Raw genomic sequence first — 18,249 nt, 5'->3', positions numbered from 1 at the left:
GGAGGCGGTGCAAAAGCTCAAAAGAAAGCCGGAGAGGAAGCGGTAGAAGGAAGCTTTCTCTCTCGGGTTTGTCTTTTTTTAACCCCAGAAAGGCGTGACGTGCTAACTGCCGTCGCGGGTTAGAGTCCGCGGCCAAGCCCGCGCCCGCCCACAAAGTCCCCGCCCGTCCTCCCGCTTCCGCCCCGCCGTGCGCTGCAGGCCGCGGCCGCTGGGGGCGCCCCCGACCCCCGAGGCGCTGAGGCGGCGGTTCCTCGAGCCTCTCCTCTCCCGACTCCCAGACGGGAGGCGGCGGCGGCGGCGAGCTGCGCACCGAAAGGGCGCTCACCTCTCCGGGCGAGCTGCAGTACGACCGCTCCCCGCGGGCGGTCGGGGTCCGCGCCGCAGCTGCCGCCGCGCTCCGGCCCAGGCTGCCGCGAGAGGCGGCGGCAGCGGCCCCGGCCGCGGCCGGCCTGCGGCGCCCCCCGGCCGCGCCCCCGCGCGCAGCTCGCGGCCCCGGCCATGGGGCTGGGCGGATCCAGGGCTCGGCCAAGCTGAGGCGGCGGCGCCCGGCCGTGCGCCCAGCTTGCAGGCGCCTGGCTCTCACGATGATGAAGAAGAAGAAGTTTAAGTTTAAGGTGGACTTCGAGCTCGAGGAGCTCTCCTCAGTGCCCTTCGTCAATGGGGTCCTCTTCTGCAAGATGCGGCTGCTGGACGGCGGCAGCTTCACCGCCGAGTCCTCCAGGTAACTCGCCTCCCGCGCCTCCTCGCCCGTGTCTGCTTGGCCAGGGCTTGTTGGATAGGCAGCATCTCTCCTTGGCCCATTTGCTCGCCTTTCCCTAGGGACCGCTCTGAAATCAGTCGAATTTATTGATCTGCAAAGTGCTTTGCAAATGGGTTCTTCTCAGCTGGCCTTGGCTCCTGCGCTCCTGACTCCAGATGGTGCCTGGTGTCTGCTCTTCCCTCCCAAATCCTCTAGAAATGGGAGCAATGGCCGGAGAGAGAGGATGCTTCTGGTTTCTCTTAAGACATGTCCATATTTGTGAAATGCAAAGTAGAACTTGAGCTGTTAAAAACAAAAATAACACAAACTGCTGGAGTTCCAAGAGCCCAGCTCTGAACAGAAACCTAGGCTTAGCACAATTCTTTCTCCCTTGTAGGTTACACGGGGACTTGGCCACCCAGTCTGAGACTGGGGTAGGCCTGGCCGGGCTTGACTTGAGTCAAGTGCTCCTGGCAGACGAAACAACAGTCTGTGCCTCATCAGAGAGCGGCGTCTCCAGTTAGACGCTAATGCTGGATGAATTAGTCTTGAAGCGGCCACTAGTGGATCTCCTTGTGGAGAGCTTAGAGCCAGACGGGTAGCCCAGGCCCAGCCCTCATTTTAAAATGAGCCCCTGGGCACTCCCAGAGAGAGGCATTAGCAGGTTACAGAATGAAGCTATTAAATAATAGGTGTGGCATTAATAATAGGTGTGGCAGTGTTTCTTGAGTAATTTCAGAGCTACTCACAGGTTGACAGATGTACCCTAAGGTGCTTTCTTTAAATATGTATATAGAGAGAAAACAATTTTTTTAATGAACTTTGCAGTTCCTGAGATCAAGAAGGGTTAAAAGTTAATGTTTATTTTGCCCATATATACTGGTCTTAGACTTTATTTTTGCCCTAAAAATATTCTACTTAAAAAAAAAATTCAGTCATCCCATTTATAATGTAAAGGAAATAATGTCACTGGATTGTGGAATTGGGGCCAGAAACTTGTCTTCTGGGGCCATATTGAAGGCTATGGAAGCCAGAAAATGTCTAGTTGGCTAAACCAAAGGATATATGAAATTAATAGTTTGCTGAAGACAGTTTTTAAAATTAAACTGTGGTGACACATCAGTAGATATTCAGCTAAGTATTTTAAACACCTGTTAGAGAAGAATGTAACCTATTTTGGTGCAAAAAAAAATATTGGACCGTCTCCTAGTTGTGAAAAAGCCTAAGCCAATTCGTGAAGGTCCTGTTGGTGCAGGTGACAGTCTTGCCCTGAGGCCTAGACTGTTTTTCTGCAGGATCCCACCCCCTATATCAGGCAGTTAGACTGGCGCTCCTGGGCCAGTAGTGACACCTGGTGGTCAGGGCATTTGTCTACCGGGCTTCCTTCCTACCTCAGTTATGTTAATTTGACTTACTTCCCACGAGTCAGTTATTCTTTCGTTGTAGGCAGTCATTTATTCAGCCAATATATGTTGGCTTCTAAATATATTATCCTATTTAATTCTCACAGCAAGTCTATAAGGTAGGGGTCCCATTTTGTAGATAAATAAACTGAGGCTCAGAAAGCGTAACTCACTTTCCTAAGGTCACCTCAGCTGGTAAGTGCGATGCCAGATTCTGATCAGGTCTGTGTAACTTCAAACAGGGTGATGCCAGATAAAGGAGTAAATCGTGTGCCATATATGAAAGTTTCTGAATAGGGAGCTTCCTAATGACTTTAATGAGCAAGAAGTATACTCCGCAAGACTTAGAAATGAAAAAGTTGAGTATCTTGGGTTAAACTCACGCCTTTTTCTTCCAACTAAAATTTGACTTTGATCAATTTGATTTTAAGTAAGATTAGGAATAGTGCTCTGTATAGCCAAACCAAAAAGCCATATAGTGTGAGGGAAATGACTCATAATAAGGAGCCTGTGCCTTTGACATTAGGTAGAGATAGTTGGTGTAAAGCTAAGAGCAAGGGTTTGGAATGTGGTGGGTCTAAGCTTAAACCCCAGTTCCACAATGGTAAACCTGGATGGGTTACTTAGAGTCCCAAAACTTCTGTATGTGGAATGGAAACCATCACTGACATGTGGTGGTGTGAGGATTTAGTGAGATGATGTGCCCAAAACACCTAAACAGTGCTTTAGCATCCAGTTGGCACTTAAAGAGGAGACCAGGGACTTGTCCAAGAAGGTCCAATTGCTTTAGATGTTATATTTGATTCCTTTATCCTAACAACTACAAAATTGTTGGTTTGAGAAGGAGGCCTTATATTACAAGAAAAAAAGAAAGAAAGAAAATCTGAAATATCTAAAGGAAGTGAATTATTTCAAAATCACAGAACTTTTAATTAGTGGGTGCCAGTCAAGGCAGTGCATCTCTAATTGAACGCTAGATTTTAACTTTTTAAAAATTGCTCTATGTGCCTCTTAAAAGTCACGTATAATTAACACTGTAACATTTCTCCTGTGAAAATATGAAATGAGTTACATAGAAAAGAGGTAACATAGCAGGCTCAAGACTACTATTCTTAGAAAGGCCTATGTTCGTGGCTGGCCCTTGGCTGGCATCTGGGAGCTTGAATGGTAAATGGTTCCATACATGATATAAAACTACCTAAATGATAAGAGTGGCTCACTATGCCTAGACTGTACAGAGTGGTTTATGCTAAATTCCGTCTGGAATTTTGGTTCTTGCCAGGCAGCCTGCATGACCGGCCCTAATACGAATTTTAGGTATTGAGTCTCTTGTGAGTTTCCCTGTTAGACAGCACATCACAATTGATTGCTAGGGAGATTAAGTGTGTGATGATTCGACTTTGTATCTTTACATTGTAGTAAATCTTAGCCATGAGTGGGACTGTATGCTGAGGCCTGTGAGTCCTAATGAATCACCAAATTCAGGATTAGTCTTGCAGACTCCCCGATGGATGAACCTATATAAAATAATACTCATCTTGCTACAGAAAAGCCTTAGAGGCACACAGAAAATTACATATATAGATATAGATATAAATAGACCCAAATATATATAGGTCATATACATTTGATATATATATTAATATATTTGGCTTTGTACAACAACTAAACATGCAGATCATTTATTGTTCACCAAATATTAGTTGAGCATTTACCAGGTTTCTATTTATGGCTCTCCATCTGGGATTGTGAGAAGTACAACAAATATGAGGATCCACAAGGGAATTACTTCTAATGAAATTAGATCATAGATGTATAATTGCTTGACAGTAGAAGACAGTGTGACTTAGTGCCCAATGAATGGATCAGACAATATATGAGTGTTGTTGAAATTCTAAAGCAAAAGAGTTTATTTATAACTGTAATGGTTACTAACAACCACATTGGTATTTCAGTGGAGCACGCTGGGAGGATGAATTTGCATTGACAAAGTGAGGGTGGGAGGACAGCTTGAGCAAGTCATTAATAAGAGTTGATGATAGATCAGCCTGATTGCAGAGCGTTCACGTTGGACAGAAGCAGAAGACCAGATTAGAGAAACACTTTGAATACCATTGTAAAGAGTTTCTTTCTACTCTCTTTCTACAAATGAGAGTTGCTTTCAGGGTAAAATTAAACCCAAGATTCTTGAACTGACTTGTGTGATTAAAGTGGTGTTTAACCTGGCTGATAGGCTGATGCTATTTGTATTCAAGGTTGGGTGGGGGGGAAATTAGAGATAGGGAGACAAATTAGGAAGCTATTAAAATAACCCAAGCAGGAGCTAATGAGAACCTGAACTCAAGAGTTGTCTCATGTAAGTGACTGATAAATGATTATATTATGACAGATGCCTTGATGCCACGACAGAAGTAAAGAAGTCAGGAAAATAATTTGTTTTGTTTAAGGGAAATATTGCATATGGTGGTGGAAGATATGGTGGGTTAAGTTGCATGCTTAGCACTCTACATTTGAGGTGACAGTGAGCCTGATGAGTAGTTGGAGGCATTTATTACGGTATGTGGATTTCTTAGATGTTGTCTATTGGAGCCATATAGGACTGCTTACTAAACTTATTTAGAATTTCCTTACATTGTTTTTACCCTTTTAAAGATTATTACTGAAAAAAGGCCAGGCATAGTGGCTCATGCCTGTAAATCCCAGCACTTTCGGAGGCCGAGGTGGGCAGATTCGTTGAGCTCAGGAGTTTGAGACCAGCCTGGACAACATGGTAAAACCCCATTTCTACAAAAAATATACCAAAAAATTAGCTAGATGTGGTGATGGGCACCTGTAGTGCCGGCTACTCAGGAGGCTGAGGTGGGAGGATCACTTGAACCCGGGAGGCAGAGGTTGCAGTAAGCCGAGATCACCGGCACTGCACTCCAGCCTGGGCAACAGAGTAAGACCCTATCTCAAAAATAAATAAATAAAAATAAAGATTATTAGTGAAAATTAATTTTAGAATCCAGTTTTTCTCAGTATTGTTTTCAATGCAGAGATTGGAAAAATATAAAGACTAAAAGGTAATTATTTGTGATAAATGTTGTTAAAATGATCAGGGTAAATTGTCAGATTTTTACATGCCATAGTTAATAAAATATTTGGAAAATACATTGTACAATTATAGTGGTCTATTCAACTGAGGCTAAATTGTTGCCTAATAAAATATAGTCATGTATCCCTTAACAATGAGGATCTGTTCTGAGGAGCGCATCCTTAGGCGATTTTATCATTGTGCAAAAGTCAGAGTGTACTTACACAAACCTAGATGGTATAGCCTACTACGTGCTTAGGCTATATCGTATAGCCTGTTGCTCTGCCCACGTTGTATATTTGGTCTGTTGTTGACCAAGATGTCCTCATGCAGTACATGACTGTATTTCTGAAGATGTTTCAAAAGGACAATATTATTTTATTTAAATATTTTCACAGTACTTCCTCTGCAAAAGCATTTAAATCACTTTTGAGGTTTATTAAAACTGTCAGGGCAGGTTTAATTGTGGCCTACTTAAAGGAATAATTGGAAGACATTTTTCCTATATCTTTTAGAATTCCCTAGTTTGCCTTATTTTGTTCATCTTTTTTTTGTGCTGATAGCCAAATAGTTTTCTAAGTTTCACATGAGGCTGTGGCAGAAACACATGTGAATTTGGGGAGTGTCCGGGAAGCCGATGAGCACATCTGTGTGCTGGACCTTTTACTTTGTAAACAAGCGGAAAGAATTTCTTTCTTTTGGCCAGAGTACATCCTTCTGTTTTCAAGATTTTAGTTCACTGCACATTGTGTATTTGTTTTAGTAAACATTTCTTATTGAAAAAGTAATACAGATTCATGTGGAAATTTTAGAAAATAGAAAGACAAAAAGAAAGGAACAAAAATTGCCCATAAATGAACCACCCAGGGATAATCACTATTATAAATATTTTAGTATAGAAATGAGGAGCCTTTATTGATCTGTACACATACATGTATACCCACACTCCCCCACATGACTATCACATATCCTTTTTAAGCCAAAATGAGATTATACTATACTTAGTACAGTTTTTTACTTCATGTATCTTTTCATATCATTAAATATTCAATTACAAAATTATTTTAATAGATGCATATTATTCTATTGTATGAGTTTCCATCATTTATTGAACCAAGTCACTTTTAAAGTCTTTCTCCTTTCCTTTCTTTTTTATTAATAGTTTTATAAATAAACTACAATAAACATCCTTATAACCAAGTTTGGTATACATCTATTATTATTTATTTAGGATTAACACTTAGAAATGGAATTATAGAGTCACAGGGCATGCAGATTTTTAAGGGTTTTGATATATATTTTCAACTTGCTCTTCAGTGCATTAAATTGATTTTTTAAGATCAGTAATCACTAACAAGCAGCAAATTATCAAAAGTTACTAGCAGTAGAAAGTACTATCTGACCATATGGCACAGAATTCTTTGTACCCTAAATCCAGCAACCCCTCTCCTAGGTATACATTTGAAGGAATTGAAATAAGTATGTTGAAGAGAATTCTGTGCTCTCATTGTCTTTGCAGCATTATTTACAATAGCCAAGTTATTGAAATAACTTAAGTGTCTGTAAACACATGAATGGATAAAGAAAATGTGGTATATACAATGGAAATTATTCAGCCTTTAAAAAAAAAAAAAAAAGGAAATCATGTCATTTATGACAACATGGATGAACCTGGAGGACTTTTCTTTTTAAGTGAAATAAGCCAGGCACAGAAAGACAAATACTACATCATCTCACATATATGTGGGATATAAAAAAGGTGAACTCATAGTGGGTGAGGGAACAGAGAGATGGGGAACTATTGGTCATAGGGTACAGATGGGATGAATGTGTTCAGATCTGTTGTACAAACTGGTGGCTATAGTTAATAATAATGTATTATACTTGAAAATTGCTAAGAGAACAGATCATAAGTGTTCTCCAACAGCAAAAAAATAAGTGTGTGAGTTGATGGATATGTTAATTGGCTTGATTTAACAATTTCACAATATATACACATATCAAAACATTACATAGTACACAGTGAGTAGATACAATTTTTATTTGTCAACTATATTTTAATATAGATAAGTAATTAAAATTTAAAAATTTAAAAATTTTAAAATTTTAAAAATTTTAATTAAAAAAGTTCCTTATACCCTGACCAGAAATGGAGTCATCAGTTCACATTATTAAAGTACCAGGAATAATAGCAACTGACACTTATTTGAGCACTTTCCCAGTGCATCAGGAACTTTTCTAAGCCTTTACATTTAATCTTCAAGATATTCCTGTGAGGAAGGTGCTATTATTACGTCATTACCATTATGAGTACCCTTGCCATGATTATTGCTGCTATTACTCTCGTTTTATACCTGGGGGAACAGAAGCACAAAGGGATGCTGAAAGTTACTCAGCTAGTAAGTGGTAGAGCTAGGAGGCATTCTAGCTCCAAGGACCACTGTTAATCACTAAATTCTACTGCCTTTCAGGCTTTGTGTTGTATGCTTTCTCATTTTTATGTTTTATAAAAATGGTAGATAAATATATAGATATACTATAACTTTTTCTGAATGTCAGTTTCAGAAAACTGGTTCCAATATGTGACATCATTAAACAGGTTACAAGACCTGGCCCCTTTAGATTTGAGGCAGTTGTATATGAAAGCTAAGTAAAGTGCAGCTGGGCATTTTTGTGGGCTCATGCCTGTAATCCCAGCACTTTGGAAGACTGAAGCAGGAGGGTGACTTGAGCCCAGAAATTCAAGAACAGCCTGGGCAACGTAGTGAGACCCTGTCTTTGAAGAAAATTTAAAAATTAGCGGGGTGTCGTGGCATGCACCTGTGTTCCCAGCTACTCAGGGAGAAGGAGGTGGGAGAATCGCTTGAGCTTGGGAGATTGAAGCTGCAATGAGCCATGATTGCATCACTGCACTCCAGCCTGGGTGATGGAGCAGGACTCTGTCTCAAAAAAAAAGAAAAAAAGAAAAAAGAAAAGAAAAATGGTACTCATTCTACTTTTTTTTTTCAAGATGTGGCTTTGTACAACCAAGTTCACAAAATTTAGTCACATTATTGGATAGTCATATCTTATAAAAATAGTATTAATGCCATTTTACACCCATAAGTTAATATTCACCATTGTGTCACTGAGCCTTACATAGCAGGCATTTTGTAAATATTGAAAGAAAGCAAATATTTGGAGAAAAGATCTGTTGTAGTTTTGCTAAAGATGACACATATGCAGAGATCACTAAACTAAATATATGGGGGAAGTATATCCTGTTTTATCTACGCAGCTTATGAAAAATTATGTTCAGTTTGGAGTGTAGGTCTTTGAGGGTTATCAAATGGAGGTCCAAGGAAGGTATTGGGATTCTTAAGAATCTTGAGTTATGCTAATAGCAGGAGACTGGGGTTAGTCTTGAGAGAAGATAATGGTCTTCAAATACTAAAAAATTGACTTGTATATATGTATATTTTACATTCCTAATTTTATTTGATTTTTACAAAACCCCTTTAATAGAAGTAGAAAACCATTGTCACCTGTTTTTGGTTTAGGATGAATAGCAGGTGCTATAACAAGGTATTTTTAAAAAGTAACAAGTGGCTTAACCAAGATAGAAGTTTACTTCTTTTTCATATGAAGTCCAAGCTACTGTGGTAGCTGTGCTCTGTCCAGTTGTCAGGGGCCTGGAGTCTTTTTGTCTTGTTGCTCTCAGGGTATTGTTCTCATCCACAGGGACTAACTTGGCTTACCCCACATCCGAATTCCAGCCACTGGGAAGGAGGAGAGGGGAAGGGGAGGTCCCTTGTGCTCACAGTCCATTGACCAGGACATCAGCACCATGCCACATCCAGCCCCAAGGTTGAGAAATGTAGTCTTTGCTGGGTACCTATATGCCTAGCAAAACACTCACTTAGAATAAAGGGAGGAGAGGACAGATATCAGGATATTAGCCTCTGTCATACCGCTCTTTTAGACATGAGAAAGTTGATCCTTAGAAAATAATTTGTCCAAAGTCACATATCAACTAATGAAAGATATTTGAAAAATTGTCCCATAAAGAGGGAATAGACTTATGCTGGGTGCAGCTGAGGACAGAACTAGGACCAGTGGGGAGCTGTTAAAGAAGGCATGTTTCTATTCAGATAATATTAAAACAAATAAGTTATAACATTTAGGAGAGTACAATAGTGAGTAGGCTACCTCAGTACTACTAACAGTTGAATGACCTCACTCTTTTGTCAGGAATGTTACTCATCATTAGGAGGATGGGTCATCTAGATGATGATGCTGATTATTCTTTTTACAGACAGAGTCTTACTCTGTTGCCCAGGCTAGACAGGCTTGAGTGCAGTGGCACGATCATAGCTCACTGCAGCCTTGAATTCCTGGGCTCAGGCGATCCTCTCTCCTCAGCCTCCTGAGTAGCTGGGGCTACAGGTATGTGCCACAGGAACATGCTAAATTTTCTATTTTTGTAGAGATGTGTTCTTGCTATGTTGCCCAGGCTGGTCTCAAATTCCTGGCCTCAAGCAATCCTCCTGTCTCAGCCGCCTAAAGTGCTGGGATTACAGGTGTAAGTCACTGTACCTAGCCTCACCTAAATGATTCTTAAGGCCCTTTCTAACTCCAAAATTCTATGATTAAGCTTTCAATTTTGTCTTTTAATACTACTCTTCCTAATCCTTTCATTATAGCTGGGTCTGGACAGCTTATATCAGCCAATTATATATGCATTTGTGTCTCCTTGATATCCTCTCCTTCACCCTTCTTTTAGTCAATCTATATTTCAGCCATTCTTTAAGATCTAAATCAGATATCTTCTCAGTTTTATACCCATACGTGTCCAACCTACAGTCCACCCACTGCTGCTAACATTACTATACATACTGTACCCTTAATTAATGTTCGTTACTTGTTGAATGAATGAAAACTTTTCTCACCATCCCACTGTGATTTCACTTCTCACTCAATTCTTACAGTTCTTGTTGCTACCAGTCATTTCACACCAAATTTACTCTTTCAGTTACCTTCATGAAAAATTACCATACGGTGTACAATTTGCAGTAATAAAAACAAATTCAAGAATAGGTAGAAAGGTGAAAGTGTTTAACTGGGAGTTTTTTTGTGGGGGTGGGATCAGGGGAAGTGTCATGGAAGAGAATTCCTTAGCAGGGTTTTTTAAAAAGTCTAGCTGGAGGGGAAAACGGAGTGATAAAGGGAACAGAAGACACGGTGACATGAAGCAGTGTTGTGTTGAGGGCACAGTGGGTAGAGTGGTGTATAACTGCTGCCACATAGAGGGAGGGAGAGGAAGTGGTCATTTCAAGGAGCCTAGACTTGGTTCTGTGCTGTAGTTTAGGGAGCCAAAAGCAGGGAGTGATATGCAAAGTTAGTGGTTTGGTTTAGGGTTGGAATTGAAGAGAATTCTCATCTGACACATGACCTTAGCTTTCTCAGTAGCAACCAAGAAAGGTAGAGTAAGGGATATGAGGATAATGATGAAAGATCAGAAAAACTTCCACAAGGAATGGGAGAGGAAGCTGACCAAAGACAAGTCCAAAAGTCCCAACCGAAATTTAAAAACATGAATTTTAATGATAGCAGTATACGCATTCATGCAGTTTTCTCCAGCAGGGCTTGTACATTAGGATAGGAGGCAGTGGGTAGTACAATTGATTCAGGTTTGGAGGTTTATAGGTATGTGGAAAGGCCTAAGGCAATAGGGAGTACTAGTGAAAAAGGAATCTAAAGAATTGGTAATGGAGTCCAGATTTCATAAGGAGCAAAACCAGGCCAGGAATAAATAAGGAAAATATGGAACAGTTGGAGGATGAAGGCCTCAGTGATGTTAAAGGAAGATATGTGTGGAAGGAAAGACGCTGTGCAGAATTAGGTGGTGGGGAGGGGCTGTGCTCAGAGTGGGATATTAATGCTTGTGATTATTTCAGTAGAGCAGTCCACAGTTGGGTGTTGGTATGGATGTTGCTGAGATGGTGTGAAGAATGGCATAGGGCAAAGAACCCTGAGTCTAGGGCGTGCTGTTTGCATGGTATTAAGATAGCCAGAATGATTGCAGGTGTTGGATTGAAGAGAAAAAGACTGCAAAACAGCTACTTCAGTGTCTCATCAACCTGGAAGGGAAGAGTGTGACATAAGCCAGACATCATGTGCCTCAAGCTTTTAAGCCCTAAGCTTAAAACTAGAAGAGTTACAGCCTGCATGTGGCAATGAATTGTTCGGAGAGTGCTGGCACTGCCTCTGGACCTGTGGAAGATGGGGGTGGAGAATAAACATCGCCTCTGCTGTAGGGGATACAATACAGCTAGTGTCCTCGTGAGATAGCCGGGTTTCAGTTAGGCAGTAAGAGGAGTGTTCTGTGAAGAGGCTGAGAGTATGAGGGTTTGTTTAATCCTGGAACAGAGGTTTCAGGTGGTATCATGGAATGAGTTGGGAGAGAGAGGAGCAAGAGAGTAAGTCGAAGTGAGGAAGAACAGAACAGTAGGACAGAGCAGATTGAGGATTTAGGGAGAATAGGTGACCAAGACTTTCATCTTAGATTTTTCGTACAGATTCCAGGAATGAAAGGTATAATTTGAACTGACTGGCCTTAAATTTTTCAGTTTTCAATTAAAAGTGATACAAGACAGTTTCTCCAGCTGCTACTTGTTGGAGTGTAAAAATGAGGTTGCGTTAGGTCCTGCCACCCACTGCCTAGGAAGTTGTGCCTTCTTTCTTACTGTCTCACACCCCTCTACTGACAAACTTAATCTTCATCCTCACCAATCTTTTAACTATCATTTCAGAGGATGAACTATTCTTCCTCCTGTTCCTTGCCATTTCTCTGTATCTTTGATCCTATCCTTGTTTACCTTCGTTCTCCTTCTCTATACAATTCTGATACCAACTTCATGAGAAATATATCTACATTTCCTGTCTCTTAAGCATTTGTGCTCTCCCCTCAATCTTGTACTCTGACTGTTGATCCAGCACTCAACTAAAACTGTTTTTGCTAATACCATCAGTCATCCCTGATTGCCATGTCTAGTCAGTATTTTCTCATTTGTACCTTTGTACTCGGTTTGAAACACTCTGAAAATTACCTGTTTCTTGAAACTTGACTATCTTGACTTCCATGAATCCTATTCTTCACATCTCTAATTCCTTCTCTGAATTGCTTGAAGGCACTTCTTCTGCCTGCCCTTTTTTTATAGACTTTATTTTCAGAGCAAAATTGAATGGAAAATACACAGAGTTTCCATATGCCCACTGCCTCCTGCTCACATAGCCTCCCCCACTAGCAACATCCTGCCACACGGTCGTACATTTTTGCCAGTAGAGAACCTACATTGACACATCATTATCACCCAAAGTTCACAGCCTACATTAGGGTTTACTCTTGGTGTTGTACATTCTAGGGGGTTGGCAAGTATCTAATAACATGTATTCACCTATCTAGTGTCATACAGAATAGTTTCACTGCCCTAAAAATCTTCTGTGTTCCACCTTTTCATTCCTCTTTCTCCTCTAATCCTTGATTTATGTTATTTATTTATTTATTTATTTATTTATTTATTTATTTTGAGACGGAGTCTTGCCCTGTCGCCCAGGCTGGAGTGCATTTGCAATGGTGCGATCTTGGCTCACTGCAACCTCCGCCTCCCGGGTTCAAGCGATTCTCCTGCCTCAGCCTCCCAAGTAGCTGGGATTACAGGAGCGCACCACCACACCTGGCTAATTTTTTTGTGTGTCTTTAGTACAGATGGGTTTTCACCATGGTTTTGCCTTTTCCAGAATGTCATATAGTTGGAATCATGCAGTATGTAACTTTTTCATATTGGCTTCTTTCGCTTAGTAATATGCATTTAAGGTTCCTCTTCCTTCATGGCCTCGTAATTCATTTCTTTTTAGCACTGAACAATAGTAATTATCTGGATATACTGTGGTCTATCCATTCATCTACATATCTTAGTTGCTTCCAAGTTTTGGCAATTATGAATAAAGTTGCCATACACATGTGTGTGCATGTTTTTGTGTGGACATAAGCTTTCACCTTATTTGGTTAAACACTGAGGAGCACGACTGCTGGGTCATATTAGAAGAGTATTGCCCACCCATCTTTAAAGGCTTTACAGGATCTGTGAGGCAAGGAGGGCAATTATTAGGATTCTACCTTGCAAATTTTTTTGAGATTCCGTCTCAAAAAAAAAAAAAAAAAAAAAGATCAGAAAAGGTAAATTATTTACCCAACATTATACTAGTAGTAAGTGATAGAGCAGGTCTAAAATTCAAGATTCCTGCTGACTCATCCAAGACTTTTTCATTATCTTATGTGACCTCTTTATTACATAACAGAGAAATAGAGTTTACATTTCTCACCTGGAGGTCCAGGCCAAAAACTTCTACACAATCCTTGAAAAACTACAGTACCTCGTATAGCCTTGGCTGGGAAAGGGAATAGGCTGGAAAAGTAACTATAGTCTTTGCTAGGGCCTTTAGTGATGAGGATATTAAAGTCTCCCATAAATCCAAGAATTTGTTTGTATTTACAATGTATTAGGCCAAGAGTGACAAGGCAACTCAGAAAATATTTGCAAATCATGTACTTCATAAGGGATTGATATCAAGAATAAAGAACTCCTACAACTCAATAACAACAAAAACACCAAACAACCCAATAAAAAGTGGACAAAGGACTTGAATAGACATTTCTCCAGAGAAGTTATACAAATGGCCAAAAGCACAAGAAAAGGTACACAACATCACTTATCATTAGGGAAATGCAAATCAAAACCACAGTGAGGTATCACCTCTCACTCATTAGGATGGCAACTGTCAAAAACAAAAAACAAAAACAAAAAAATAACAAGTATTGGCAATGATGTGGAGAAATTAGAACCCTTTTGCATTGTTGGGAATGTAAAATGGGGCAGCCATTGTGGAAAACAGTATGGTGGTCCCTCAAAAAACTTTAAAACAGCAATTCTTCTGGATGTATACTCAAAGAATTAAAAGCAGGGACTTAAATATTTGGACACCCATGTTCATAGCAGCATTATTCTAAGTAACTGAAAGGTGGAAGAAAACTAAGTGTCCATCACAGGATGAATGGATAAACAAAATGTGGTATATACATACAGTGGAATATTATTCAGCCTTAAAAAATGAAGGAAATGCCAACACATGCTACAACATGGGTGAAGGTTGGGGACATTATGCTAAATAATCCAATCACAAAAAAAAAAAAAAAAGACAAATACTCTGTAATTCTGCTTAAATGAGGTACCAAAAGTAATCAGAGTCATAGAGATAGAAAATAGAATGGTGGTTGCCAGGGGCTGGGGTAGGGAAAAATGAAGAGTGTAATGGATATGGAGTTTTGGTTTTGCAAGATAAAAAGAGTTCTGGAGATTGAATGCACAACAATGTGAATGTACTTAACACTACTGAACTGTACACTTAAAAATGATTAAGATGGGCCGGGCGTGGTGGCTCATGCCTGTAATCCCAGCACTTTGGGAGTCAGATCGCCTCAGGTCAGGAGTTCAAGACCAGCCTAGCCAACATGGTGAAACCCCATCTCTACTAAAAATACGGAAATTAGCTGGGCGGTGGTGGGCGCCTGTAATCCCAGCTATTCGGGAGGCTAAGGGAGGAGAACCGCTTGAACCCAGGAGGCAGAGGTTGCAGTGAGCCGAGATCACACCACTGCACTCCAGCCTGGATGCCAAAAGCTAGACTTCATCTCAAACAAAAAGGGGGTGGGGGGTTAAGTGGTCAATTTTATGAGTATTTTACCACAATTTTTTAAATGAATAAATATTTCACCCCCCCCAAATTTTTATTAAGCCAAACCAATTATTTGTACATTAATATATTCAACTAATGTAGACTTGTATTTAAAAAAAAAAGTTTTCTGTTTTTTAAACTTTGTAATTTAGGAACATTTTATTATGAATTTTTCTGCAGTAGCAATGATGAGTTCATGCAATCATTCTACCAACTAATGTGATTTAGTAGAATATTCACATATGGGCTTAAACAGTAATTGATTTTTATTTAACAGTTTTAGAAAAATCCCTCTGTCAGATAACTGTTTACCATCAGAGGAATTGCCAGACTGTTTTTCAAAGAGGCTACACTGCAAAATGCTTCCCTGATGAAGATTCAGGGTTGCTATAGCACTCTTTAAAGTGGTTTTTCACAATAAGCACAAGTCAAAATGTTATTAGAGTCAAAATGTCTGACATTCTATTATCCCATTTTCCCCCTTCCTCGTTAAGTCCTACTAATCCTTTAAAGCTCATAGATGCCATCTCTTCTAAGGAGTCTTCCCTAATTTCTCAGCTAAAATTAATAGCTCCGTTCCTTCTGGGAACTTTCAGGGATTGGTGGGACTTAAACAGAAAAGGGAAACAGTTACCATATGACTCAGCAATTCCACTCCTAGGCGGAATGAAATTCTGTATTCAAGAGAAAAGAAAATATGTCACACAAAAATGTGTACATGAATTTTCTTAGCACCATTGTTCATAACAGCCAAAAAGTTGAAACAACCCCAGTGTCCATCAACTGATGAATGGATAAATGAAACGTGATGTATCCATAGCATGGAATGTTACTCAGCAATAAGATGAAATGAAGTACTGCTAGATGCAACAACATGGATGAAGCTTGAAAACATCATGATCAGTAAGGAAGCCAGTCACAAAAAAACACATATTCTATGATTCAATTGATATAAAACATCTGGAATAAGCAAAAATCTACAGAGACAGAAAGTAAATTAGTGGTTGGCTAGGGCTGAGGGACTGGAGGGAAATGGGCAGTGACTGCTAGTGGATATGAGGTTTCTTTTGGAGGTGATGAAAATGTTCTAAAATTGACTGTGGCGATGGTTTCACAAACTGAATATACTAAAAGCAATGAATTTGTACACTTAAAATGAGATACGATATGTGGATGATATATGTGAATTACATCTCAATAAAACAGGCTTTTCCATTTTAATGTTATTTGTTTTGTGTATGTGTGTGTGTGAGATGGAGGTGTCACTATTTGCCCAGGCTGTTCTCAAACTCCTGGGTTCAAGCAATCTGCTCGCGTCAGCCTTCCAAGTGGCTGGGACCACATGCACGCACCACTGTGCCTGGCTCCTAAAAAAGCTTTTTTTAAAAAAGCATTTTTTGACAAAATTCCCCTAAACTAATACAATTCCTGGGCAATTCATTTTTTAATTTAGCAAATACCTGCCTAGGTAATATATTGTTTTATTCTGCTTCTATACTGAGTAGCTGAGACTATAGGTGGATGCCACCACCCCCAGATAATTTTTCATTTTTCTGTTGAGACAAGGTCTTGCTATGTTGCCTGGGCTGGTCTCGAGCACTTGGCTTCAAGCCATCCTCTCACCTAAGCCTCCCAAAGTGCTGAGATTACAAAGTGTGAGCCACTGTGCCTGGCTCAGTGCTATTTTTCCAACAGCATGAGCTCACTTCGTATCTCTAGGCCACGTTTTGGTAGTTTTCACAACATTTCAAACTTTCTCATTATTGTTATAGCTCTTATGATGATCTGTGATTAGTGATCTTTGATGTTACTGTTGTAATTGTTTTGGGGAGCCATGAACTGCACCCAGAGAAGGTGGTAAACTTAGTGAGTGTTGTGTGTGCTCTGACTGCTCTACTCACTGGCCGTTCCCTCATCTCTCTTCCGCTTCTGGGACCTCTCTATTCCCTGAGACAAAAGAATATTAAAATTAGGCTAATTAGCCCTACAGTGGCCTCTAAATGTTCAAGTGAAAGGAAGAGTTGCGCATCTCTCACTTTAAGTCAAAAGCTAGCAATGATTAGGCTTAGTGAGGAAGGCATGTCAAAAGCTGGGATAGGCCAAAAGCTAGGCCTCTTGCACCAAACATTTAGCCAAGCTGTGAATGCAAAGGAAAAGTTCTTGAAGGAAATTAAAAGTGCTACTCCAGTGAACACATGAATGATAAGAAAGTGAAACAGCCTTATTGCTGATATGGAGAAAATTTTAGTGGTTGGACAGATCACACCAGCCACAATATTTCCTTAAACCAAAACCTATTCCCTGACTCTCCTCAATTCTACGAAGTCTAAAAGGTGAGGGAAATGCAAAAGAAAAGTTTGAAACTGGCGTAGGTTGATTCACGGGGTTTAAGGAAAGAAGGCATTTCCATAACATAAAAGTGCAAGGGGAAGCGGCAAATGCTAAAGTAAAAGCGCAGCAACTTATCAAGAAGATCTTGCTAAGATCATTGATGAAGGGGGCTGTGCTAAACAACAGATTTTCAATGTAGATAAAACAGCCTTCTATTGGAAGGCAATGCCATCTAAGATTTTCGTAGCTAGAGAGAAGTCAGTGCCTGGCTTCAGAACTTCAAATGATAGGCTCACTCTCTTGTTAGGAGCTAATGCAACTAGTGACTTTCAGTTGAAGCCAGTGGTCACTTATCAGTGTGAAAATCCTAGGGCCCTTAAGAATGATGCTAAGTCTACTCTGCCTGTGCTCTATAAGTGGAAGAACAAAGCCTGGATGACAGCACATCTATTTACAGCATAGTTTACTGAATATTTTAAGCCCACTGTTGAGACCTACTGCTCAGAAAAAAGAAAAAAAAAAAAGATTCCTTTCAAAATACTTTCAAATCGTTGGCAATACACCTAGTCCCCAAGAGCTCTAATGAACATGTGTAAGATAAATACTGTTTTCACACCTGCTAAAACAACATGCATTCTGCAGCCTGTGGGTCAAAAAGTAATTTCAACTTTCAAGTCTTGTTATTTAAGAAATACATTTTGTAAGGCTGTTGCTGCCTTAGATAGTGATTCCTCTGATGGACCTGAAAAAATTAAATTGAAAACCTTCTGGAAAGGATTTACCATTCTAGATGCTATTAAGCTTGTTTGTGATTTATGGGCGGAGGTCAAAATACCAACATTAATGGAGTTTGGAAGAAGTTGATTTCAGCCCTCATGGATGACTTTGAGGGATTCAAGACTTCACTGGCTGTAGATGTGGTGAAA

General features: G+C 40.0%; 1 protein-coding gene across 1 annotated transcript in view; it reads left to right on the top strand.

Moving 5' to 3' along the window:
* The first annotated feature begins 499 nt into the window (after positions 1-499).
* The window catches only part of EEIG2 (EEIG family member 2), a 70,974-nt gene continuing 53,224 nt past the window's right edge, over positions 500-18,249 (top strand). Inside the window, 1 exon segment of the mRNA NM_001261603.1 lies at positions 500-721. Coding sequence (NP_001248532.1) covers positions 585-721 — 137 coding nt within the window. The 5' untranslated portion in view covers positions 500-584.

The sequence above is a fragment of the Macaca mulatta genome, chromosome 1 (assembly GCF_049350105.2).
Source record: "Macaca mulatta isolate MMU2019108-1 chromosome 1, T2T-MMU8v2.0, whole genome shotgun sequence".
NCBI lineage: Eukaryota > Metazoa > Chordata > Mammalia > Primates > Cercopithecidae > Macaca > Macaca mulatta.
This window is presented reverse-complemented; position numbering and strand designations above follow the sequence as displayed.